This window comes from Mandrillus leucophaeus, unplaced genomic scaffold, assembly GCF_000951045.1.
Source record: "Mandrillus leucophaeus isolate KB7577 unplaced genomic scaffold, Mleu.le_1.0 Scaffold167, whole genome shotgun sequence".
Taxonomy (NCBI): domain Eukaryota; kingdom Metazoa; phylum Chordata; class Mammalia; order Primates; family Cercopithecidae; genus Mandrillus; species Mandrillus leucophaeus.
The window spans coordinates 3,581,269-3,608,005 of NW_012101665.1; the positions used below are offsets into that span (position 1 = coordinate 3,581,269).

Sequence of the window (26,737 nt, forward strand, 5' to 3'; positions counted from 1 at the left end):
CGCTCCCCAACAGGCCCCTTGCGCCATCTGCTTCCCACATGCAAACACTCGTTCCCAATGCTCTGTTGTTTCCCTGGCACTGCTGGCTCTTCCTAATCGATCGTCAGCTCTGTTGGGGATGTGTAAAGTACTGTCAGAGTGTGAGCAGGGCGATACCTTACCACCCTTTTATGGAGCTGATTATGAAATGAAGATAGCATTTGAGTCATTTGTTAGCAGTTCTGCAGTTCTGAAAGTTGTTTGCTTCTGTTCCTCCCTTTTGGAGCACAGAAGAAAAAGTATATATAATATATACACATATAATATGCTGTTGCAAGAGACTACTTCAGATCGAAAATCTGTTTTTAAAATCGTTGACTGATATTTCCTTTGTATTTTTTTCTCCTCCTTCCAGGACCCTATCTGCAGATGTTCTGAATACCTCTGAGAATAGAAATTGATTATTCAACCAGGATACCTAATTCAAGGTATTAGCTCTTGTCAGAAAGCTTTTACATTTGAACTCTGTGTTGGAAATTCTATTTTGGCAATGAATTGAAATAGGAAAAGTTGGAATGAGAATAAAGGACAAAAGTGAATTTGCAAAATAATCAAGTGCTTAAAAAACTACCCAGCGCTTGTGAGGGTTTGCTATTTCTGACTCATGTACAACCCTGTCTCTGCCAGCTTATGTGCCAATACTGACTTATTTGTAGCCCTTTTTCTGCAACTGTGCTTGGAGTTTGGATTTCATTTTAGTCTCACCGTCTCCGTTTTTCTCTGACTGCCCAGAACTCCAGAAATCAGGAGACGGAGACATTTTGTCAGTTTTGCAACATTGGACCAAATACAATGAAGTATTCTTGCTGTGCTCTGGTTTTGGCTGTCCTGGGCACAGAATTGCTGGGAAGCCTCTGTTCGACTGTCAGATCCCCGAGGTTCAGAGGACGGATACAGCAGGAACGAAAAAACATTCGACCCAACATTATTCTTGTGCTTACCGATGATCAAGATGTGGAGCTGGGTGAGACACTGGACTCTTCACTTGTTAGTCTCTTTTGTTCAGATGCTTTATAGAGTCACAGGATTATCAGTAGACATTTTGAGGTTTTGCACTTAATTATTGCACCTTAACCAACATCCTCGTTTATGCAATGAACTTGTATTGATCATAAGGCATTTGGTTTGTGTTTCAGCATTACTTTTCTGATGTTATACTTTTGAAATGGTCGGGGAAAGGGCCTGGAGGAGTAGGACGATGGAGGAAGAAGGTCAGCACTGAAGATTGTAGAAGTAAAGGATTGAAAACCCTCCTTTAAGAAATTGTAAAAATACTTGGGCAAAGTTGTTTCAGAGAGTATGAGGATGTGACTGTAATTCTATGCAATGGATATGAATATAGACTGTACTAAAGGAACTTTCAGTGGTTATTATTATTAGAATGGATTACTTATTCACAGTTTGTCATAGAAATCATTAGGTAATTGAAAGTTGCAGTGTTCTATATGTCTTTTGGTAGAGAATTCACTTACTACTATCTTAGATATGATGCTTTTTTAATTAGCTTGCCTAGGCTAATTGTAGAGCACCCAGAAAGCTTGCCAAAATCTAGTGATTCTAACTTACTGTCTGTATCATCTGATTGGGTTTCTTATCTTCTCACCGTCTTCAATGGTCCAGCCCTAGGGTCTTGTTCATAAGCCGAGGGCCAATTCTTCTAGTGCCGCTAGTGCAAGGCAGATAGAAAGCTTGCCCCTACAAGATGTCACTACCACTCCTCAGTTCCTTTCCTGAACTCAAATTCCTTGCTCTCAGGCATCACCCAGCTGTGCTTAGCCATCACATTCAACCTGACTGCGAGTCGAATCTTCTAGCAGAGCATGCTGGCTTCTTTACAGAGCTCCTGCGGCTCAGGTTCTTGAGGATAAAACTCTCCATGCTGGCACTTGATCTCCATGGAAGGGGACTTTGCTTTCCCACTTGAAACCAAAGAGTGGGACCCCAGTAAAGTTAATTCCTTGGGTTCAGCTGGAAGCAAATGCGCTAAAAAGCCAGCAGAGGTCATTATTGTTGAAGTTGGTTTGCAGAGTCAACCCACCCTTTTTTTTTTTATTAACAAGAGTATTGATTTTCAGGCGAAAGGCCAAAATGAAAGGTGTCACAAGTACATGAGTCTGTATTTAGCACATATGATGTTAGTATGTATGTAAGCGATGGTTTAAATGTTTTCATTCACTTACAGAGCAAGTAATTTTAGCTTTTTCAGAGCCTTGTGGGTCCATTTCAAGTTAGTTTAGTACCTATTATGTTAATAGCACAGTCTCTGCATGAGGATTGCAGTGTTAAACATATCCTTGCCCTCTGCTTGACCTCACACCTGAACTCACCTTCCTTAACATCTCACCCATTCATTGCTTTTGCTACAGCTGAGATCTCTGGATCTTCTCATCTCTCCCAGTTTTTCCCTCACCAGTTTGTCACCTGGCCTGCCTGCCTTCTCTAGTCTTAGCCTCTCTTGCCCACCCTTCCCTCCAATGCCAGAGTTATCTTTCAAGTATCCATCTGATCAGATCACTTTTCTGCTTAAGTCCCTTCTGCGGTTTCCCTTTGCCACGAGATTAAGCCCTTCTCCTCTGTGGGCAAATGAGTTCTGAGCCATGCAGTCCCTACCTGTCCCCAAGTCTGTTTCCCTTTCCCCCACTTTCACTCTGTACCTCATAAACACAATTGCCGTCTCCCCAAAGGTGTCTGGTGGCTTCACCCCCATTGCCTCTATCCATGCCTTTGCGCATCTCGTCCCCTCTGCCTTTTCCTCGTTCTCCACCTGGAGAAACCCTACCTGTTCTTCATAACCCAGTTCATGTCATGGGTTTGGTGTTCCCAGACCAAAACCACCCTCCCCTCCCGCAGCATTGATGGAACTTTCCTTTGCACCCCGAGAACATGACTCCAGCATGGTGCTCATTCCACCATGCCCCTCCATGCCTGTCCCTTCCACTTGACCAAGATCAACCAGAGAGCAAGGGTGTGTTTTATGCTGCACTCCTCATGCACTCCTAGTGTCTGGGAATATAGTGGGCACTAAACTAACTTGAAATGGACCCATAAGGCTCTAAACAAGCTAAAATTCCCCGAAATAAATATTAAGTATTCATCACGATCTACCTCTTCAATATACAGCACTGTCTTTAAAATATATTAAGAAATTGCTCATAACTTTATTTTTTAACAGAATTCAAATTTTCAGCCTTGTCCTATAGTTCATTTATTCATTCAGTAAATATTTTCTGAGCAGTTACCAAGTATTGCCTTGTGTTGAAGGCATGCGAATATCATGGTGAAGGGTTGTAGACCAGGCTCAGTCCAGTCCACTCAGATGTTTCCTACATATTTGCCTTTAACTCCTTCCTTGATTTTCTAGCCAGATAACATGCTAAGAACTAGCTCATTGGCTGGGCGTGGTGGCTCACGCCTATAATCCCAGCACTTTGGGAGGCTGAGGTGGGTGAATCACCTGAGGTCAGGAGTTCAAGACCAGCCTGGCCAACATGGTGAAACCCCGTCTGTACTAAAAATACAAAAATTAGCCAGGCGTGGTGGTGGGCACCTGTAATCCCAGCTACTCAGGAGGCTGGGGCAGGAGAATCGCTTGACCCGGTAAGGCAGAGGTTGCAGTGAGCTGAGATCACACCATTGCACTCCAGCCTGGGAGATAGAGCGAGACTACGTCTCAAAAAAAAAAAAAAAGAACTAGCTTATTTAACCCTCACAGCAACTCTAGGAAGTAGTTACTATTCTCTCTTTGATTTATGTATGAGAAAAATAAGGCTTAGAGAAGTCATGTAGCTTGTGATGAGCAAGTAAATGGCGAAACCCAGACCTGTATTAGATCTGAGTCTCCACAGCTATGCATTTAACCACTATCCCTTCTGTTAATCACCCATCTACAGATAGTTATTCAGTGCCTCCTGAAAGCAATCTGCAAATGCATAATAATATTCTAGGTTTGGGGAGAGAGGGAACAGAAGCAAAAGATGGGCCACTGGCAAAACAAAATGGCTAGGAAGCACAGTGAACTGTGGGTTGGAGGTCCGGAGAAGACCTCCTTTCCTGGCAGAAAAGTCATGCTCTTCATGGTGGTGCCCGCTTGATGGAGACTTTTCCTTATTTTTCTGTAATATGCTCATAATCCTTCTAGAACATTATTGCCCTAGATTTGGGGTGTTTGTTGTTTTGTTCTTGTTTTTTACCATCTTAACCGTTTTTAAGTGTACAGTTCAGTACTGTTAAGCACATTTATATTGGCGTGCAACCCACCTCCAGAACTCTTTTCATCTTACAAAAGTAAAACCCTATGCCCATCAAACAGCAACTCCCCTTTCTCTCTCCCTGAATCCTGGCAGCTGTCATTCTACTTTCTGTCTCTGTGAATTTGACTACTCTATATTCCTCATGTGGGTGAAATCGTACAGCATTTATCTTTTTATGACTGGCTTATTTTACTTACCTTCATGTCCTCAAGGCTCATCCATGTTGTAACATGTGTCAGAGTGTCCTTTCTTTTTAATGCTGAATAACATTTCATTGTATATATGTACCACATTTTTTTTTTTACCGATTCATCCACTGTTGGAAATTTGAGTTGCTTCCTCCTTTTCCCTATTGGGAATAATGCTGCTGTGAACATGGGTGTACAAAGAGCTCTTCAAGACCTTCCTTTTAGTTATTTTGGAGCTACACCCAGAAGTGGAATTGCTGGATCATATGATACTTTTATTTTTATTATTTTGAAGAACCACCTTACTGTTCTCCATAACAACTCACCGTGTTTCGTTCCCTCCAACTGAGCACAAGTGTCATAATTTTTCCACATCCATGCCCACACTTGTTATTTTCTGGTTTTGTTTTTAATAGATGCCATCCTGATGGGCATGAAGTATCTCATTGTCGCTTTGATATGGTTAGGTTTTGTTTTGTTTTTTACTCCAGTGCAATTGTCTTTGCCAAGTGCTTTAATAAATCTTCACCTAATGCAAACCTTTTTGCACCTGTAATGCTGTAGGCAATTTTGGCTACTGTGCCTCCAAAAAGAAAATAACAGACTTAGAAAAGACTTAGAAGAACAATTATGAAAATTCTAATAGAATACTTTTCTCATTGGGAAAGCATAAAACAATCTTATCTGTTTGTCTAGAAAGATGAAGGCTGAGAAGGGCTATAATCAAAGTTTATAAAATCAAGCCAGGGAGGAAAGCATTAGTTCATCATGAGCAGGAGCCCTTCCCTTCGCTTTCAGGACAAACTATTACTCTGTAAAGGGAGTAAGATGCATAAGGAATTCATTAATAAAAGTGCTAGAACCTTGCATGTGGATAACACTTTATCTTTTTCCAAAGAACATTTTGTTCACATTATTGTGAATGAATACTGCCATCTCACTTGAATTGGGTGGGTAAGACAAAGATCATCATCCCAGGAGGAAACAGCCTGTGGAAAGATGAAATGACTTAACCATCGTCCCCTTACTTCTGAATTTGCTTTTCCCACAACTTAAGAAGTTGTTCAGGTTGTGCCTATACCCGTAAGTACTTCAGGGTTTTAGGCTAGAATAATGAGTGGAAGATTTACAATTTTTAAGCTCAGCAAACACGCATGGAAGTGATCAACATGAAGTTCGGGATAATGGCTACCACTGGGGAAAAAGTGATGACCAAGAGCATCAGCACATTCACATTCTATTTCAAAATTGAAAAAATACATATCTGAAGGAATATAATCATGTTAAGTTTTGTTAAAGCTAGGAGATGTATATGTATTCTGTTATACCCTACACTTGAAATATTTTATAAATCAGAAGGGAGAAAATAAAAAGTGTTTGAGGGACTCCTCTAACTTTCTGAGACTAGCGTCAAAGAGATTGGGCTCTAAATTTTTCCCAAAAGACCCTTGGTGCCACTCTGAGAAACAAAATATTGAGCAGATTATACTATTAATCTGACTCAATATGGCATTTCTTACATTCCTAGGAAATTGGCCTGACAGGAACATCTCAGTAACACTCACCTGATGTTTCTCTTAGATCATATGTAGAGGGAAGCTATGAGTACATGGAGATACTTTGTTTCTTTAAAGCAGAAGCCAGAACACAAGGTATTCAGACCAGAGCTAGCCCACAGATGTGTGTTGTTTGATGAGCATACTTTTCAGAATTAAGCCAATGTTTAAAAATCATATTTTAAAATATATATAACATATTTAAAAATCAGATTCTGACATTTCTTGAAAATTCAAAAGAATGAAGGCTTGCATTCCCATGAAGCAGTCATCACTTAGATGTTTGAAATGGAGCTGCAGCTGCTCTCAGACACTGGGATCCCCCACTACTGTGCTGTCCCTCGATACTTACACCAAGGTACAGGTGCCATTTATCATTGACCATACTGCTGTTTTTCTTATAGTCAGGAAAAGCTCTATAAACCATGTCTCTATCAAAAGTAAAACAATGAAAAGACACAAAAGCCCTCTGACTTTTCTTATACCTGGCTGCCTTCACTTGCCTACCTTATCTGTGTAGCCCTGTAGGCATGTTAACTTCTTCCATTCCTGTAAGTAGCTTTTCATGGCCTTGTCCTCTTTTGGAGGGGCCAGGAGGAAATAATGAGTCTTAGTGACCTGGAAACATTCCAGACTAATTTATTATCTTCTCTTTTTTCCCTTGTTCTCCCAACTGGCTTTTCCCCCTTTGGTTTTAGCTAAAAAACATCTTTTTTTTTTTCCTTGCCAATTCCACAGTTTGGGTAGAAAAAAAAATACCATTTAATTTTGTTATTTTTTTAGATGCTTATGCTTTTAGAATTAGAATATTCAACAGATCATACAGACATTTTCATACAGGAAATATCACTGTTTCATGTTTCATACCTTACTATGAAAATAACTGTTGGCATGCGAAAATGGCAGGGAAGTATCTAATACAAACGACTTAAATATTTAAAGCATTAGCCTTACTTCATCATAAAAGAATGATATCAACAAACACCCCTCCACAATCAGTAAGAGCTGGGTTTGCATATTGTTGTCACTCATTGAACTGTGAACACTGTAATCCACATGGAAGTATCTCTCTAGGAAGCCAGGTGTATATGAATCCCACATGTCTGGGACTTCCGTAAGTGATAATGACAATATTTACTATTGAATTTCTGGTTCTGCAAGTTTCTCTGGACATGACAAACAGTTTTGATGAAAATTTTAATGTTTAATAATACAAAATACTGCATACTCAAATGCTAAGATACATGTACCGGGAAAGGTAAAACTTTGCTTTAAAGTTTAAACATGTCAATGAAGTAATTCAGGATCTCTGTGTGATTTTAGCAAAGTCATCCAAATTAGGGGAACATTTTCTCCCATCCTTTTTCATACAAATGATTTTTATATGAAATCATTCTGTATGAAATGATTTTGGGAATCAAGCAGTTGGAGTATATAGAGTGATTTAAATTCCTCACTATGGTTCTGTCTAGCCACAACCTATCACACACTCCATCCAAAGCACTACTCCTGGAGCCTTGATTTTTAACTGCACCAACATTGCAAACATGGTGGATCTTAATGGATTCCTGAAGGGTGGCACTTTTCCCACTCCCAGCCACCACTGACCTCTTCAGCATCCTGATCCATAGCCGATGGCTGTCACAGCATTCCCCATCCTGCAGGAGCAATGGCAGATGTTCTCAGTGGAACTGGGGCACTGGGACAGTGTGTCTTGGCAGTCCTGGGACTCGGCTGTGGCCTGGACCTTCCCTCTCATCAAGCCAGCCCAGTCAGCAGTTCATGCACACCAGCTACACAGTCATAGTCAGGCTGCTTCAGAGCATTTGCGTCTGGCTCCCACCTCACGGGACAACTTAAAATAACAATGAAGTTGGGCTTTTTGCTTGGGATGAGGAGTCAGTGTGTGTATAAAGGGGAAGAACTGATATTTGTATTTGAAAAGCAGTATCAACATTTTAGGTCTTACAGCATAGAAAAGGTAGTTGACCTCTGTTCTGTCCTCCAGCTTTTGGACTTCAGATGTAGATTACAGAAAAGAAGATGGAAGAGGCAGGAGAAAATTTAATGTGATGGGGTTGGGGTGAGCACATAGGGCAACCACAGCCACGTCGGCACACTCCTTGCAGGAAGTGCTTTGATGGCATCGTGCCGCTTGCTCAGCAACAACCTTGTAAACTAGTCGGAGTGGGGAGTGCTATTAGAAGCTCCATCTTACAGATGAGAAACGCAAACCTAAAGAGGATAAATGACTTGCTCAAGCTAATCTATGGCAAAATCCAAATGTTTTCCACATGTTCAAGTCTAGGGCTCTTTCCCTTCTCATTTGTATCCTCCTCACCACTGCCTTGTGAATCTGGTTATGAGTGTTCAGCTTCACAATTCATATCATTCCTATGAAATAATTATTCTAATAACTGAGAATTAGCACCGTTTGCATTTCAGACACCAAAGGCCTGAAACCTACAGAAGTGAAGAGCTTCAGCTTAAAACAAAACTGAGCCCTTCCACCTATCAGATAGACATTGTCCTGTCCACTGCTCTCAACAGCTGTGAATAAGTAACTATGAGTTTTATTACAGAATCATTTTTGGTAAGGTTTGCCAATAAAAAATCAATGGCACAGTCACAGTGGGAATATATACAGAGTAAGGCAGTGTTATTGACTGACATTAATCATTGCACAACCATAAAAAGGTGCTCGATGCTTTTCTTACTGATACACACTAACACAGTGGAGTGAAGAGATTCAGATTCCTGCACACCGTCATCTGTCTCTACCCAGAGAATCCACAGAGATCAGAGGCAACAATTAACGCCAAAGTGGCAGTCAGCAGCTAAAGACAGACAGAGGCACAGCCCACTCATGCCTCATCTGTGCCTGAGCCACTGAGACCATTTCAGCCCTGAGGGGAGGCGAGGAGACAGGTATTAATGTCAGTCAGTATGTCCTCTAAGAGGCGAGAAGAATCGAAAGATGAGACTGCAGAAAGAGAGACCTATCGCGACTGCAAGCAGACATCAATTCTGTTTCTCATCTTGAAAATGTCAATGTCACAGCCAACACTCAGCCTAGATTGAGCTCAAGAGCATGGTCTCTGGGCAGACTGCCTGCATTTACTTCTGGGTTCTGCCACTGAGGGTCTGTGTGGCCCTAGGCACAGCATGATTTAGCCTTCTGCACCTCTGTTTCATTATCTGTGATATAGGAATAATAGCTACTAGCACCCACCACAAAGGATTATTGTCTGAATCAAATGAATTGCTTGTGTGAAGCACTTAGAAGAGAACCTCACTGAGAGTAAGTAGAAAATCAATGTTTCCTTTTCCTGTCTACAATATATCCTACAATCTTGGCAGTAATCTAAGCCACCTAGATCACTCAAAATGAGGTACCCACTACAGTCTCTTCCAGCTCTAGGCTTCCCTGATTCTGTGTCCAACCTAGAATACTTCTCCAGGTGAGATTCACTGAGAGGCAGCTTCAACTTCACCCGGGGTTAGTTAGAAACACAAATTCTCAGGCCCCAGCCTGGACTTACTAAACCAGTATCTTGGGGTGGGTACAGGATTCTGGGGCTTACTATGCCCTTCAGGTGAGTTTTTAAATTTGGGCAAACATTGTCTCAGAATCTCTTTACTGAGAACCTTCAAACCAGATTCCCACTTTTTGTTTTGCTTTTATGAGACAGAGTCTCACTCTGTCTCCCAGGCTGGAGTCAATCTCCACCTCCCGGGTTCAAGCAATTCTCCTGCCTCAGCCTCCCAAGTAGCTGGGTCTACAGGTGCCCACCACCACGCCCGGCTAATTTTTATATTTTTAGTAGAGACAGAGTTTCACCATGTTGGCCAGGCTGGTCTTGAATTCCTCGCCTCAGGTGATTCACCCAACTTGGCCTCCCAAAGTGCTGGGATTACAGGCATGAGCCACCGAGCCTGGCCCAAGATTCCCACTTTCAAGGACCCCAGTGGATGGAGCTGTACTGTTAACAGTGCCTATGGGGATCCAGTGTTGTCTTGGTTCCCTTTGACTATGGACTGGTGGGAACCAGGGCATTTGGAGGGATTGTTGGGACTCCTGTACAATCCGCTCAGTTAGTTAAGAAAAGGGTGATAGTGAGAATGAGAGGAGAATCCTGGCTGGGGCACTTCCCACAGTGATGAATTGGGATAAGTTTTAGCCCCTGTTTTCATATTATTTTCACTTTAAATCAGATTTCTATCTCTGTCCCATATTTGTAGTCTAAATGAGTCTGTAAACTAGAGATTGCAGTGCTGCCATTGAGAACCTTGGATGATGGCCTCAGCTGCATTTTTCTTTTATTTGAATTCAGCTAAGGCTCATAAAGGAAACTGGGAGCTTGTTCTTTGAAACAGACTACTGGACAATGAAAAGCCATCAACAGTGCCTGCTGGTTTCCCAAAATTCAAGATACTCAGTAACTAACTACTGCAGAACTCTAAAGGGGAGCAACGAGACATGACAGACATCTTTAGTGTCACCTTTCACTCTCTTTCCACTTCTACGTTTCCGTTCGTCCGCTCATCTCCAGGATATTCCCCCTGTGTGATCAACCAACACAAATATAAAATGCAACTTTTGTAAAATGGGGTTTTTAAATCTCCTATAAGGCATATTCCTTTTTAGTTACTTCTTCACCATCAGTGAAACTATTGGTTTCCAGTTTTCTTCTCATGGTAAAAACTTGAAGGTGTTAGCCAACTCCCAGCCTTCTCATGCATTACCACATCACTTGGGTCAGCTCTTCTCTCCTCAGGGCTACACGGCTTCAGCGACCTCATCTGTACCCTTCGCGGACCAGCAGTGCTGTGCCCTCCTCAATCCACACACCACCACTGCAATAGCAACGCCTCTTGAGGCAATTGCAATCCACTGCAATCTGCAATCCACTGCAGCAGCAACATCTTTCAAAAACTTTTTTCTTAACATGCCATTCATGACTTTGACACAGAACATAACTCTACCTTCATTTTTTCTATTCTATCACATCCAGTATCTCTGCCCAGCCTTCAAGCTATTTGCTAAATCTGCTTTCCACATTTCATGAAGAGAATTCTCCATATTCCTCTTCATGCCAGGAAATCAATGTGTTGTTCTCATCACTCTACTTGTTTCTTCCCACCTCTAGAGCATCACACTTGTCACTCGCCACAATCCCCCAATGATATACTTCACCCATCCGACATTTACTTCCTCCTTTTTTTCCATCTGTCCTCATCTCTCATTTCAGAACTCCTATTAAGCCTTCAATCCAAGTTCCCTCTATTTTTATATGCCCTGCTACTGCTGTATTCACACTGTTACGTGTGCATTGCTTTGCAAATATCCCCAAGTGATTTTTCTATGTAGGTTCTCGTCTAGAGAGTTTATTACTGAAGACCAGAAGCAGAAAATTTCCCATTTCTTTTGTTTATGCTATACTTGGGAGATCAGCCCAGAATGCTGAGGTTGATAGAATGTTTTGCATGAAGTAGGCACTCACGACATGTTATTCACTGACTACAAAAGGTTACTTGATCCCCTGAAGACAACCAGAAGAGAAAGAACAGTTGGGATTGCTCCTAGCTGAGGCATATTTTAGGGAGCTCTAATGAGACCCAATTAGAAACCTTCCTCCTGTTCTCATATGCGTCATGTGAATGGTAAAAGCTAGTATATGAAGACACGGGACTAACTGTGGCTTTTTGGACTATTGCATGCTTCTCTTCTGCCCTGAATGCTTGCCTGGTTTGCATTACGATTTCCTTCCTTGCTGGAAAACATAGACTTTCTTCCTTTCTTTGGAAGAAGTGGGACCTGTTGGAAATCTGAGGCTCCAAGATTCAAATGCAATGGGCTTGGCTGTAGTACTCTGTAGTGCACTTCTTGACGAGTCCTGAAAAGACTATTGAATTCTGGCCTGTGCTTTTCTGCAGTGTTTGGATGTGTTTCAGCTGCAGTGTTTGGCTGGATAGAGTAATCGAAATAGTTTTTTTTTCCTTCCTCAGCAATCTTATGTTACCATTTCATCCTTAAAGTTAAAATGGAATATTTTACAGTTATGCAAATACTTTTGAGTGCAATCGAATTATAGCTCTTTCACAAGCAAACAACCTATCCTTAAAAATTGTACATAAATAGATCAAAATATAAATTGATATTGCTATCCTAATAGAAAAAACTGGCAAACATTTGGTGAGCTTGCTAGAGGATACCAACTTGCATTGAAGATCTTTTTTAATTATTATTAAACACAGGCATTTTGATGGAACTTAATAGTGAAGAAAATTTTTTTCTCTTTTCTTTCATATGATTAAAATGCTCTAGTAATAATCTACACTAGTAATCTAGTAGCAATGTCACTAGTAGATTGCATTTGTGCTGGGCTGGGGGTTTTGATGCTCTGTGTATCAGGCTGTTGTTCTCTGATAATCTTCAATGGGCTGCTGGCCTTTGAATCTGCTCCATAGCTAAAACTCTAGCTTTAATTATCAGATTATCCTGCATTATTTTTCTTTGTGATTACAAAGGGGAGAAGTATGTTTACTATTCTGCAAAATACTTGAGATGGTAGGATCTCAAATGCTTAATTTTGTTGTAGAAATGAGAGCTGATCAAATTATAGACTCCTTCAAGCTAAGAAAGGAAATGAATAAGTCAGGGAAACAGAGGCACTGAAGGGCATGATAGAAATGAGCATTCATGTGCTGCACTTTGCTAAACAATGCTGGCACTGTGCCTTTCAGGGTCCCTGCAAGTCATGAACAAAACGAGAAAGATTATGGAACATGGTGGGGCCACCTTCATCAATGCCTTTGTGACAACACCCATGTGCTGCCCGTCACGGTCCTCCATGCTCACCGGGAAGTATGTGCACAATCACAATGTCTACACCAACAACGAGAACTGCTCTTCACCCTCGTGGCAGGCCATGCATGAGCCTCGGACTTTTGCTGTATATCTTAACAACACTGGCTACAGAACAGGTAAGAGATGATATTTCTAGCCCATGAACCTCTCGTAATATGTCTTAGACTCAGGAAGAAATGTTGTGTAATGAAATGCATGAAGCTCCAACAAATACCTAAAAAAAGGATCAAGTGTTTTTAAACTGCTTGACATCTACCCTAGGGTCTGGGACACAGTAAATGATCAAAATTATTTATTATTTATTAATTAACGAGTAACTGATGGGTAAACCAATCATGTGTACCTTATTGATTCATGTATTTGTTCATTCATACTTAATAGGATTTGGAAAGTTTCTTTAGCTTGCGGTCATTTTTAGGTCTCAAATGTTCACTTCTACCTTCCAGGAAAGGAAGGCATTCTAATTGCTACACCTCCTATTGTTTAACCTACACCCGGCAAGAAGAGGGGTTTTTTTATTGGTTTTTTGAAAATTGGGGACTTCTTTCAAGGGGAGTAGTGAACATCATGCCAGTCTTTCTGAGACATAAGCAAAGTTCCTTCTAGTAATGTTACCCCCAAGGCCCTATACTCCCAGCATGTAGATGATCTCCTTGGGTTTTTGTAGCATTTCTTCATAAAAGGACACAACGTTGTTCATAGAAGGGCTACAGTGCAGACATGGTTGTTGCTTTTTTTTATTTTTCCAGAATCACCTGGGTTATTCATAAGAATCAGATATGTTATTATTAAAGCTTGTCCAAATGACTTTCAGGGCTACAGTTTCTCTATTTTGAAGATTTAAAAGTAAAAGAGTTCAGATAAATATTCTCCTGCATCTCTTTTACAAGTGAAATTCATTGTTTCCCACCGGACTCAGGAAATATATGGCCATTTGCTTCTTTGCAGAGCGCCCTGTGGGCACTTAATACTTGTTATTTATGGATGAAAATATTGATCGTGCATGTGATAGCACTGTCACTGGCAGACAGCTCAACATCTCGACTCGAAGCAGCTCCTCCTGTGCATCTCAAGGGTGTTTTCTTATGCTGAGGAAAGAAACTAGGTTACAGAGAGGTTACAGAGAGTGCCTTATCTGAGTGTGTTTTCTCACATTAGTGATTTAAATTTATAGCACCTTTCGTCTGAGGACTCTAAAGCAATTTGCAAATCCATCAAACATCCCTGTAGAGTTCATAGACGGCAGATGTACTTGGCTCTGTTTTATAACTGAGGTGGAGCTTTCAAACATTGTGTGACCAGCTCAGAAACAGAATCAGAGGCAGTTCCCTAATACCTGGTTCCTGATTTTAACCATCAAATTGTGTTTTGTTTATGGGAAGTGTTGTGTGAAATCAGTGCCTTCCACCTCCCAGGTTCCCTGTAATGTAATCCCTAGTAGCAAACTTGGAACTGGAACGATTGGGACTCTCACATATCCAGAGTGATGTGGATGACATTTGTCATAAGAAATAGAGATTGAGGGTGAGACAGGGCCCTGCCAGGACTTAGAGCAGTCAACTAGGGTTTGCTAACTTGTTTCAGGGCTAAATTAGGAAGGGCAAGAAACAAGGGAATTCGATTTTGCCATTATCTCACCTAATTCCTAGGGCAATCTTGAAAGAAAGGAATTCCCCATGTTACTAATGAAAAAACCGAGACTCAGAAAGGCTAATTGTCTATGGTCATGAGCTAGTCAGTGATGGAATGAACCCAACACATCTGACTCCAAAGTCTTTCCTCTGTTCATTGTTTTATTTGTTTATGTAATGATTCTATCCTGCCTCATTCCAAAATGCCTTCCAGAGATACAGACATTAGAGGCTACAGACCCATAAGGACCCTGGCAAACAGAAGCAAAGAGTAGAACTAGTTAAAGTCAAGGTGAATATTGCTGTACAAACTGCTTGCTGTAGGGAAAGGTGGAATATTTAGAACTCAGCATCCAGATGGTAAGAGCAAAAACGGAAACACCATCCATTGTAAAGTTCACCGAGTCACCGGGATAAAAACAATTCAGTTGCCTGTAAGCATAATGTTTCCTGGTACTTGCTTTGGTTATACTGTGCTGTATCCACCCTAAGAGGGATTGAGAGAGTTTAACTAAAACTGAAAGATAATTTAGTTGCATTTCCTTATTTTTAGAGGAGCAAATTTACCCCCACAAGAATAAAGTGACCGAAGTGGCAGATCTGACTGACGTTCTAATGGGAGGAGTGGGCACTGGGACCTTAGTCTTCAGGGCTCTCTCCAGTGTGCTGATCAAACCTCAAGAATCAGGTGTGGGATGAAACTGTGTACACACCGGAAGGCTTACGTGTTACCTCAATGGGCTGTCACTTTTTTGTGCAGCCCAAGGATTTTGTTTCAGTCGATGTCTTCTCCAGGGAAAATAGATTTGCTCCTGGAAGCTAAGTCTGATTCTAAACCTTTTCCCCGGGGTTTAGACACTTAGGTAATAATACAATTTATAGTGAGTCACCCTCCAAAATAAAAGGAATTATTTAAGGGAAATAAAGACTTTTACAAAACCTTAGTTAAGAGTAGAAAAAGGGGCCGGGTGAGGTAGCTCACACCTGTAATCCCAGCACTTTGGGAGGCCGAGGCAGGCGGATCACAAGGTCAGGAGATCAAGACCATCCTGGCTATCACAGTGAAACCTCGTCTACTAAAAATACAAAAAATTAGCCAGGCATGGTGGCAGGTGCCTGTGGTCCCAGCTACTCGGGAGGCTGAGGCAGGAGAATAGCGTGAACCCGGGAGGCAGAGCTTGCAGTGAGCCAAGATCGTGCCACTGTACTCCAGCCTGGGCAACAGAGCGAGACTCTGTCTCAAAAAAAAAAAAAAAAAAGGGTAGGAAAACGATAATATGGGCTCAGGAAAACAAATCTTGATTTGCCTATTAGTAAATCAGAAAAAATAAAAATTGGGGCTGGGTGCAGTGGTTCACACCTGTAATCCCAGCACTTTGGGAGGCTGAGATGGGCGGATCACCTGAGGTCAGCAGTTCGAGCCTGGCCAAAATAGTGAAATCCCATCTCTACTGAAAATACAGAAATTAGCCAGGTGTGTTGGTGCGTGCTTGTAATCCCAGAAACTCAGGAGGCTGAGGCAGGAGAATCACTTGCACCCAGGAGGCAGAGGTTGCAGTGAGCCGAGATCGCACCATTGCGCTCCAGCCTGGGCAACAAAGCGAGACTCTGTCTCCAAAAAAAAAAAAAAAAAACATGGAAAACTGAAATGGCAGTGATAGAGATCTCTATGATTTAAATGTATCCTTGATGGGAAAACATTGCAGTATCTCAGACAATTAGGAAATAAAAATGTCTTCATGACAATAGTTATTGACCCAACCATGGACAACAACCCATTTGAAAATACACAAGTACACACAAGTGGCAGGAATCTTAGAAAATTAAGAGAATTGGTAGGTAGGTATTAAATCAATGTAATTATTTATGAGATACTAAACTAGTAGGGAGAAAGTCAATGTGTAAAGATTTTATTGTTTTCCTAATAATGAATTTATTATTTGGAACATTTAGCTACAAACCTAAGAAAAATAACGAGGGAAACTGAAATATGTACTATACATAAATATCCATCTAGAGAGTAAGTTTTATGTAGAATAACTCAGAGAAGACAAATTACTAAGGGGCTTATTTTGGGAGGCGTCCAGAATCCATGGATTTAAATGAATTAAATTAATCCAGTATTATATTTACCATTGTATGACATGAGTTTTCTCTTTCAGAACTGAGGCATATTTTTGGACTGGCTATAGCCTAAATTTTTCTAACTTTACTCATGGAAAATATGAGTTTATGAGAGCTTGAATGTTCAAGAAGGGGAAAATGCAGTAACATGTCTGCTGCACTTCATATTCCGACAAGTGAAATAGGAATGAGATTGGATTATCTATCATCAAAATGAATATCCTGCCTGAAATCAGCTCAAAAAAAATTAACATAAATTTATTATGAGGATATCAACATTAATATAAAACCTGGCATAGGTTTTAAGGTAAAAATAATTATCCATGGTTGAGAGATAGCATTAAGTATTTAACGAAAAAAAACTGAAGCAAAATCGAGAAGATCATAGAATCATATTCTACTTTGATTTGTTTTGAGGACTTGGACAGGCCAGTTTTCCAATCTGTACGATGCAGAGATTGGCCTAGAATGATTCCTAAGTTTTCTTTCTTGCCCGAAATTACTGTATGTTATAACTTTATTATACTCATGGTAATTATAATATTGATTCATTTAACCGTTGTGGTATTCTAATTACAATCCTAACACATGGTACATAAAATCACATATGAGTTAAATCTTAATCACATGCATTCTACCTCATGTCACTGAGGTAGAACGGACAATATTTAATAGACATCTGCAATAAATCTTTTTGTGAAGAATTCTTTTGTAATAAATCAAAATTATAGGCCTTAGTTCTGAAAAAGAAAAATTATGTCAAATAATGGTAAATACAATATTGGATCAAAAATTTTTTTGTCTTTTTACATTATAAAATTTATGTTACTTATAGCAAGTATACTTATTCTCTAATATAAGATGTTTTTAAATGTAGAGTTCACTTAAAGTAAGACAAACTAATATTCTTAATTTTATTATGATATAGATTCTTGATAAGTACATAAACATAAGATACCTCATATATTTGTTAAACCACAGTGTGCTTGGAACATACTAGACATTGGGTTGAAGACATTTAAAGTAAGATTCCTGTCTTCACTATACTTACAATCTGGTTTGGGAAACCAGACTGCTGTATACCAACTGACATTAATCATAATTTTAACTTGGTTCAAAATTATATTTATAGTTACTACCATGAAATCCCATCACTCTAAGTCTATCAATTAAATGGATTAAAATTTCAATATATCTTTTGATACATTAAATAATATTTGACTTTTCTGCAGCATCAGATCTTCGGGTTAGTTACTATTGTTGGCTTTAAAATAAATGCCTTGGCTTCAGATAGTTCCAGGACATTTTTCTAAGCATTATGGAACAGGTTGTCCTAGACAGAAGTGGCGTGGTCTAAAGCCAACAATAATTACAATCAGGTCTTCCGATCTTTCTCCCTGCCTCCCAACCCCCACCACCTTCTTAAACAGCTATGAAGGGGAAGTGCTTAATGGTGTCCAAAAAAAAAGAGGATGGGTGAATGGCATGTTAGCGATGTATTCAGATAGCAGGAATTGAATTGAATTGCCAATGCCGAAGGATAGAAAAACGTTGAACTATATGTAACCTACATGTAGACATAATGGCAATATGGGCAAGAAAGCTAAATTCACCTTAGGAAGGGAGAGATTTAATACATCTGGAGGAAAATAATTAGCAGGCCAGATAATCAATTGCAGAGCGCCGCCCGGAAACATCATGTTGAAAGAGGCCAGGGGTGATTACAAACGAGTCTCAATGTCATGAGGCAACAAAAAGTCCAGAGCAACTGGAGGCCAACAGTGCTGCACCCTGACACCCGGGGCCCCCATCGGCCTTGGGATGAGTGTGATGGGTAAGCGCACATCTGGAATACTGAGTACATTTCTTACGCTCCATTAACACAGAGACACCGAAAACCTGGAGGGAGTTCTGAAGCAAATAGCAAGGACTATTAAAAGACTTGAAGGAATAGTTTATAAGGGAAGGATTAAGTCAAAGGGGAATGCCATGGCAATGGGTAGAAAACAGTACAAAATATCCTACAAAGTAAAACAATGAGGAAAGGGCAGGAATGACGTGGGGAGAGGAAACAAAAAACCCCAACAACGAAGTAACTTAAAGTGCAGAAAAAAAAAAATAAAACTAATTAAGCAGAAAAATGTAAGCCAAATGGAGGAGTTTGTTGCCACAAAACTAATAGTAGTGGGGAAGAAAATATGTAACCTCCGAAGAGATATTTTCAAGGGCACAAGTGCAGAACTCCAGTGTGAGATTTCTTTACACTGCAGAATAGAAAATCATTTACTATAAGACAGGGCCAAAAGGATACTGATAATGGTGACGCTAATAACAATATTAGTTGTAGGAGCACTTCACAAGCCCTTGTTTTGTGCCAGGCACTGTTTTCAGTACTTTACATATGTGTTGATGCATTTAATCCTCGAAACAATCCTGCCACCATTATCGTTATCACCACAGTGGCTTTATAGAAGGGTAGTTGGGGGAGGGAGAAGTTAAGTAGCTTGCATGTAGATGGATACCCTAGCAAGTATTAGGGCCAGAATTTGAACCCAAGCAGGCTGGCTCTAGGGTTTATATTTTCAATCACTATGCTTTTTGCCTTTTTGGAAAAAAAAAAAAAAAACAGAGGAGAGAAAAGTGGGATAAACCCGTAGGGATGAGGAGGAGGCCAAGGAAAGCACGGGGCCTGAGGTTGTTAAGTGCAAGCTTTTTGGAAACAGTCCCTTTGAATGTTAGTGGGGTGTGGCCTTGGTCTGCTGCCTGTGGCTCCAAGTCATACTGCATGTTGTTGGAAAAGGAAAATCATCTTGTGGTTCTATGTGAAAAGGTCAGTTCGTCTCTAAGACAGGAATTCCTCATTAGAAGAATTCCTACTACACATAGTCAGCCCAGAAAGAAATCCTGAGTCACCTGATGTGAGACCCTTTGACACCTTGCCCTACACTGATCAACCTGCTCAATGCCCCTGACAGAATCCTTAAGCAGTGGGCACTTGGCTGACTGACGACCTGATTGGTTCACTCATTCACAGAGTCAACAAATAAACATTCATTCAACACACACACACTGCCATATTTCTCAGACTGGAGTCTAGACTCTTTTAAAAATAATGTAATAAGAAATAACAATTTTGGAAACTCTACAGCTCTATTCTATGAAAATGTTTTGAAGGCCAAATCAGCTTTAAAAAATATAATTTGGCTGAGCGCGGCGGCTCATGCCTGTAATCCCAGCACTCTGGGAGGCCTAGGCAGGTGGATCGATCATCTGAGGTCAGGAATTCGAGACCAACCTGACCAATATGGTAAAACCCCATCTCTACTTAAAAAAAAAAGAAAAAAAAATTAGCCTGATGTGGTGGCATGCACCTGTAGTCCTAGCCACTTGGGACTCTGAGACAGGAGAATCTCTTGAACCTGGGAGGCAGAGGTTGCAGTGAGCCGAGATCATGCCACTGTACTCTAATCTGGGCAATAGGGTGAGACTCCATCTCAAAAAAATAAATAAGATACTTCAAGCAAAATCACAAATTTTTAAAAGTCTAGACCTAGTAAAGTCCCCAGAATACATTGGGTTCATGAACCCAAGTTCAAGAAACAAAAAGGATGGAGCCCTGAACTGTGTGCAAGGATGGAGAGTGCCTCAGAGACAAGGCAGAGGCAATGTTTGCCCTCAAAAAGCTTATAGTCTAGCAGGTATTCAGCTTCTATATGAATATGACTATACCACAATGGAGAAAGGGAAGATGACATTAGAACCACAAAGACAGTGTTGTGGAATTAAGACAGAGACTGTGAGTGAAATGGCATCTATTCTGGCCTTGATATATAAAGAGGCAAATAAAGAGAATTGCACAAGCAAAAATATAGAGGTGGGAACCAGAGAGCAAATAGAGGAAACATTAGCTGGAGAGAGGGACGATTAACAGAGAAATAGGAGATGGGGTTGGAAAGGGAAGGATTTTGTCCAAACTCAAGGTAACTCTGAGGGCAAGCTAGCAGAGTACAGTTGATTCTGCAGTCAGTGAGGGTTATCTGAGATTGTGAGAAGAGGGTGAAGTAACCAGAGCAAGTCCTTGGGAAGATCAATCAGTGGCAATCGGAGTGAAAAGACCCTCCAGCCTGGCTGGGAAAGTCAGTGAGACCATGAGCATCTGTGAGGGGTGGCAAGTTACCAGGGATGGTGGGAGGGATTTGAGCACTGTTTCCAAGGCACACCCAATGGGGGTGGCAACTGCCCAGCAAGGGGAGTGCAGGAGCAGGCGGAAGCAGAGGAGACTCTGGAGGGCCAAACACGGTTCATGGAGGGTGATTATGCCATTCAGAGGAATGGAGCAAAGCTGAAAGGGAAAACCGGTAATTCCATTTTAAGTAATGGCATTAGGAAGCAAGTAAAACATTCAGACGGAGGAATTCTACAGGTACAGATGCTCCTTGACTTACGATGGGGTCACATCCCCATAAACCCATCATAAGTTGAAAATACGGTGAGTCAAAAGTGCCTTTAATATACCGAACCTACCGAACACCAGAGCTTAGCTTAGCCCAGTCTAACTTAAATGTGCTCAGAACACTTATATTAGCCTACAGTTGGGCAAAATCATCGAACACAAAGCCAATAGGCTTGTAATAAAGTACTGAATATCTCATAGGGTTGATTGAGTACTGTCCTGAATGCATACCAATTTTACACCGCTGTAAAGGTGAAAATCTTCAATTGAACCATCACAGGTCAGGGACCATCTGTAGTTGTATATCAAAGATAAAAGCAAACTAACTAGCTATCCCATAGAGACACCAAAATTATGTACATTAAGTTTAAAATTCAGAATGTGTGTTTTCAGACCAATGTCAATAAAGTGCCCCAGTTCTAGAATTCGTTTCTATTATCCCAAGCCAGTCTTCCAGGAACTACTTTTTTACCATGGATGTAAGCGAGGGCACCTATAAAATCTGTTTAAGGAAGCCAGGAAATGGCTTTGACATGAAAGGCGTCTGGCAACAGCTTTATAACATCAGAAAAACTAACACTTGCCTACATATGTGTATGTATGTATAGGGATGTGTGTTTGTGTGTACACGCACATATATACATACACGCACGCATGCATATACCTATATAGACATATATAAAATAAAATTTTCTCTGGCCCTTTCTACTTGAAGGGAAAGCTATGTGTGTGGCTAGAGTGACCAAACATTTAGGTTTACCCAGAATCGTGCTTGTTTATACCAGATTTTCTGTAATTACAATTACAAATAGCATCCTCTTTCTCTCTCAGAACTATTCCAATACATTTATGACTACCATTCGGCTAGTTTGTAATGCATTTTTCACTTCAAGAATGAACCCATATTGTTCCTGGAATCCCAGCTTCTTCTTTTCTTCCCGTACCCCTCTCCTGTCATCATCTTTTGCAGAAGACCAAATTTCTATTCACCCTCTCAGAAAGACCCAGTCAGCCCCGTGGCACAGTGGTCTTTCTTGGAAGTGACATGTCAAAGTTATAAATGTGAAGGCCTTCCAGTGGCATTTTTAGTGAACTATGTTGTCTTCATGCCACATATACTTCTACTATACTATAATTCTATGAAAATTAGTAATCTATATAGTAACTTTATGTTGAGAGAATTTTTATTATCAATAATAGATATATACATTCATAAAATACACGTAACATAAACACCCATTACATACTATACACGTGATATAAAACCTGACCATATCCCATAAAAATGGAGTTTACCATGGTTCCCTAGTTTAGAAAATTTGTACTTTCTGGATATGTAAAAACAAAAACAAGCTTTTCAATAGTGTTTTTATAATTCACAATTCTCAAATAGTAAGTTAGAAAACTTATCACAAAGACTGAACTTTCAGTTCTCCAACACTTGCCCGGTGGTTGCATTCCAAATCTCACGCTACTTCTCTGATTGTTTCATCAACTTAACAAAAGGGCATAGCCTGATTTTACTGCAGTAAGACCATAAGATATAAATGCATCCAGAGTGCTGTGATCATTATGATGCTTTCATTGAGCTGTAATCCATGTACTTGGATATGACTTCTATTTATTTTTTAAAAATGTGTTTATGTCACTTTGCCAGAGGATTGGAGTATTACACTAATGTTATTTTGGCATTCACATTACCTAGGCCAACTTTTGTTTTACCATCTCTTTTACAAGTCATAATTTTATACTTATCCATTTATTTAGGATTAATCATTTTACATGAAAAAAAATAATTCTTTTTTTCCCACTGCAGCCTTTTTTGGAAAATACCTCAATGAATATAATGGCAGCTACATCCCCCCTGGGTGGCGAGAATGGCTTGGATTAATCAAGAATTCTCGCTTCTATAATTACACTGTTTGTCGCAATGGCATCAAAGAAAAGCATGGATTTGATTATGCAAAGGTAATTTTCAGGCACTTTTACACTGCATCAATTTACTTTGTGCATAATGGGGAAAAGCCATTTTCAGTGAGTTAAACTATCCACAAGATTGGCTTTCTATGTTCTCATAATGTTAGCATGAGAAATGTTAAGGTAATTTTAAACTCTAGGCAAGGAAAAGACTCTCAAGGAACGCTGCCTTTGTGTAGTGATTTCCCTCATTAGGATGAAAGGCAATCAGGCTTTGATGAAAGTATCATCAAGAAAATCAGAATTCTCTGCTCTGTCTTGTGATAATTTTTGTCCCCCTAGCTGCCCTGGACCCAACCAGGGACTTGTCCACACAATCAAATGTTCATCTTGTACTGTTTTACTTTTCATTGGGACAAAAGTATATTTTGTCTGTGGCTTCAGATTTAGGTACAAGCATAAGAGCAAATAAATATAATAATTAAAGGTTGAAAAACCACATTCCTTGTTTTTACTCCTGTTCTGACCAAGCTTATACGTGACAAGTATACCTGCCCTATCACAGCAAGCGTCCACAAAAGTCTCTAATGCTATCAATTCTAGGATTTTCAAATCAGTTCAGAGAAACTGAAATCAATGTCCTATGGTTTTTTGACAAATGGGTTCTAGTTCTGACTTAAAAATTCACGAAGATTTTGTGATAGCTGACTTAGGTTTAAATTTTTTTCAAATCATAAGAATAAAGGGGAAAATATCTTTGAATTTAGCCTGCTAATTTGCCTAAAATATCCCCTTCCCTTCCAGCCATACCCATCTCTTCTTCATTTATATAAAAGAAGCTGAGAATCTGCTCTATCTAGCAACCTCTCCCAACAGGCTAGATCACTTGGTAGAAATCGGAAGGAGATAACTTGATTTAATGTTGGCATATTGCTGTCTTTTTGCTTGGCCTGATTTGAGCACAAGGGACTTGGTGGGAGATAAGATGTAAGTCCAGCTCCTTCCTACCCTTCAGAAAACAATGAATGCAAATGAATTCATAAACATTGCTAATAGGCTTCCAAACTCATGAAAGTTAAAAGTTAGCATAGACCTTGGAGGCAAATTTGAGCAATATCCTCATTTGCAAAAACGAGAAAAAAGCATTCTAGAGTGGCTCAACCACTCATCCTAGTTCATATCCCCGGCTGTGGATACAATCATTGCATGCAAATGGTGCAGACCATGTGCACTAATTGTCACTGCTCTCCTTTGCTGTCTGTAGGGATGCTTTTCATGCTCCTTGTTCAAGTTATTAACCTTTCTTTCCCTGTTGTCCTAAAGAGAGCAAAGTAATCAAGATTCTCTCCAAATACTAAATCAGCGTAACTTGTTCATTATCACAGCTGATTAAGTGTCAAAGACAACTGTGTCTGAAAAGAATATATATATTTTTTCAGTGAGGAAAAGAATGAAACAGACACCCCCTTGGAAGAGGAAGGAGATAGCCTGTAGAGTTGCCCTAACAATGACATGTGACACACACCATCCCTCTGATACTGCTTTTGCAGCTGTTCTGGTCCTTAAATCTACAACATGTGATTAGCCATGCCTGGGAGCCTTCAACATTTGCAAATATTGCCTAAACACTTTCTGAATAAAGTTTATACTGGAGCTCCAAGCCAATGACACACACTTTAAAAAAGCAGGTGGTTTAAGTTTTCATCTTTTCTTTCCTTTTCACTCCATTTCCTCCCTCCCTCTTACAGACCTGCATCAGCCCCCCTGACTGTGGGTTAAGTCATTTTATTAGCAAGTCAGACTCTAATCCCAGCAGCTGTATTGCTTTAGTTGTGCAATTAACACAGTATAATCTGCAGGAAATCAACTGCTCCCTATTCAAGTGTTTCAAGTAAATTAACTGATCAAATGTTACAGCTTTTCCCTGTGCTCCCAGATTTTGGCCATGACTTTGATTAGTGATTATTGTAATTCCCACAGGTGGATTTTTCATTTGAAGAAAATATATTTTCTTGTGTTTGCGTATTTGTGTGCGTGTGTGTATGTGTGTGTGTGTTCTGCAACTGTAAATTTGAAGTGGGCGTGGGTGTTTCCTGCCCTTAAAGTAATTAAATTTTTTGCCAAGGAATTACATCAATGAAACCTGAGACTGAAATATGTATCTGGTGTTTCATGTGTTCTAGTGCTTTTATTGCCAGATTAATCATTATCTTGGGCAAACACGACTTGACTTTTTTTCCCCGTTGCTAAGTTGTATATTACTTAAAATCCATTTTTCACATGTTACCAAGCTAGCAACCCTAGAAAACAACTGGCAGCTGATTTTCTCTATTATCGAAGATGTTTGGCTGCCTTGGGAGGTGCAGCCTTCCTTCCTGCTGTAGACCTTACCACTTCATGCAGTGAATTGCTTCTGGGGAAAGCAGTTATTCAAATGTGATCTGATGAATGTCACCTTTTGTAATTTTTGTTTTGTGTCAAATGTATGTTTCAGGACTACTTCACAGACTTAATCACTAACGAGAGCATTAATTACTTCAAAATGTCTAAGAGAATGTATCCCCATAGGCCCGTAATGATGGTGATCAGCCACGCTGCGCCCCATGGCCCCGAGGACTCGGCCCCACAGTTTTCTAAACTGTACCCCAATGCTTCCCAACACATGTAAGTAATAAACTCAACCTGCGACCTGCCGAACGTGCCTTTCCCTTTTCTCCTCGCCCCACTCCTCCCCTTTACCCTGTTTCCTTCCACCCTGTGTATCCACAAGGCTTCCTTCATGAAAGGATAACTTAAGTGCAGACCATGGAACAGGCGGAGCCGCTGAGCCTGAAAGAAAGCGCCTTATCTGGGTGGTTTGAGGAGGAATCACATTTCCAGCATTTACAAGTAGCTAAATAGAAAGGAAGAGACACACATAGAGTGAATGGGGGCAAGTTTTACAAGTTTCCTTTCGTTGTCTTAAATAATATTCGTGTGTCTGATCTAATAATAACGATGATCAAATAGTATGCTTTTCATAGCTACACAGTGGGGACCCCTGGTCTGGTTATAGAAACATGGGTTTATTTTCCAGGCGAATACTGTAACAGCTTTGCTGCAGATGTGCAATTAGAATTCCTGCAGAAGGCAACTTAAGTGTCTTGCCCAAGAGGGCTTCTCAGGTCACAGCTTTAAAATAACCTGATTTTTTTTTTAAAAGAGGCAAGAGTCTTGGAGATGGGGGAGGTGGGAAGGCACAAGGGAGAGGGCTGATGGCATGGGGGGATGAGACAGAACAGAGAGCTGTCGTGTGCCACAGTTCTCACCAGACAAAGGTGGAAAAATCTGGATGCTCTGGCAGCAAAGAACATGATTTTGTTGTTCACTCATTTGACACCATTTCTTCCCAAGCTTTGCCATCAATATTCAGTCTTCCACACAGAGCAGTGGAGTTGGCTCTGTGTCTGCTGAAAGCCTGACCATTAGGGAGACAGGGAACAGAAAATTGGTATCTGTTTCCTATATTGTGAAACCTCCAAAATTGGTTCTTAATCTATTTGTACTTAAATATCATCTCTTTTCATCCACACTGGTTATTAGCCAAGATTCCAGGCAGAAAGAACCTTATGAAAATAGATAACTAACTACTGCAGGCTCTCTAGTTGCTGGTCACTATACATCCCTAGAGTTTTTATAAAATGTTCTTTTTTTTTTTTTTTTTTTTTT

The 26,737-nt window shown here is 40.3% G+C and overlaps 1 protein-coding gene across 2 annotated transcripts in view; it reads left to right on the top strand.

Annotated features, from left to right (window-relative positions):
• SULF1 (sulfatase 1) overlaps positions 1 to 26,737 on the top strand; it is a 226,228-nt gene that overhangs the window by 111,555 nt on the left and 87,936 nt on the right. For both annotated transcript variants that reach the window (XM_011976497.1, XM_011976496.1), the window contains exons 3-7: positions 395 to 467; positions 772 to 1,003; positions 12,781 to 13,020; positions 22,929 to 23,080; positions 25,524 to 25,693. In XM_011976497.1, coding sequence (XP_011831887.1) covers positions 832 to 1,003; positions 12,781 to 13,020; positions 22,929 to 23,080; positions 25,524 to 25,693 — 734 coding nt within the window. In that variant the 5' untranslated portion in view covers positions 395 to 467; positions 772 to 831. The remainder of the gene's footprint in view (positions 1 to 394; positions 468 to 771; positions 1,004 to 12,780; positions 13,021 to 22,928; positions 23,081 to 25,523; positions 25,694 to 26,737) is intronic.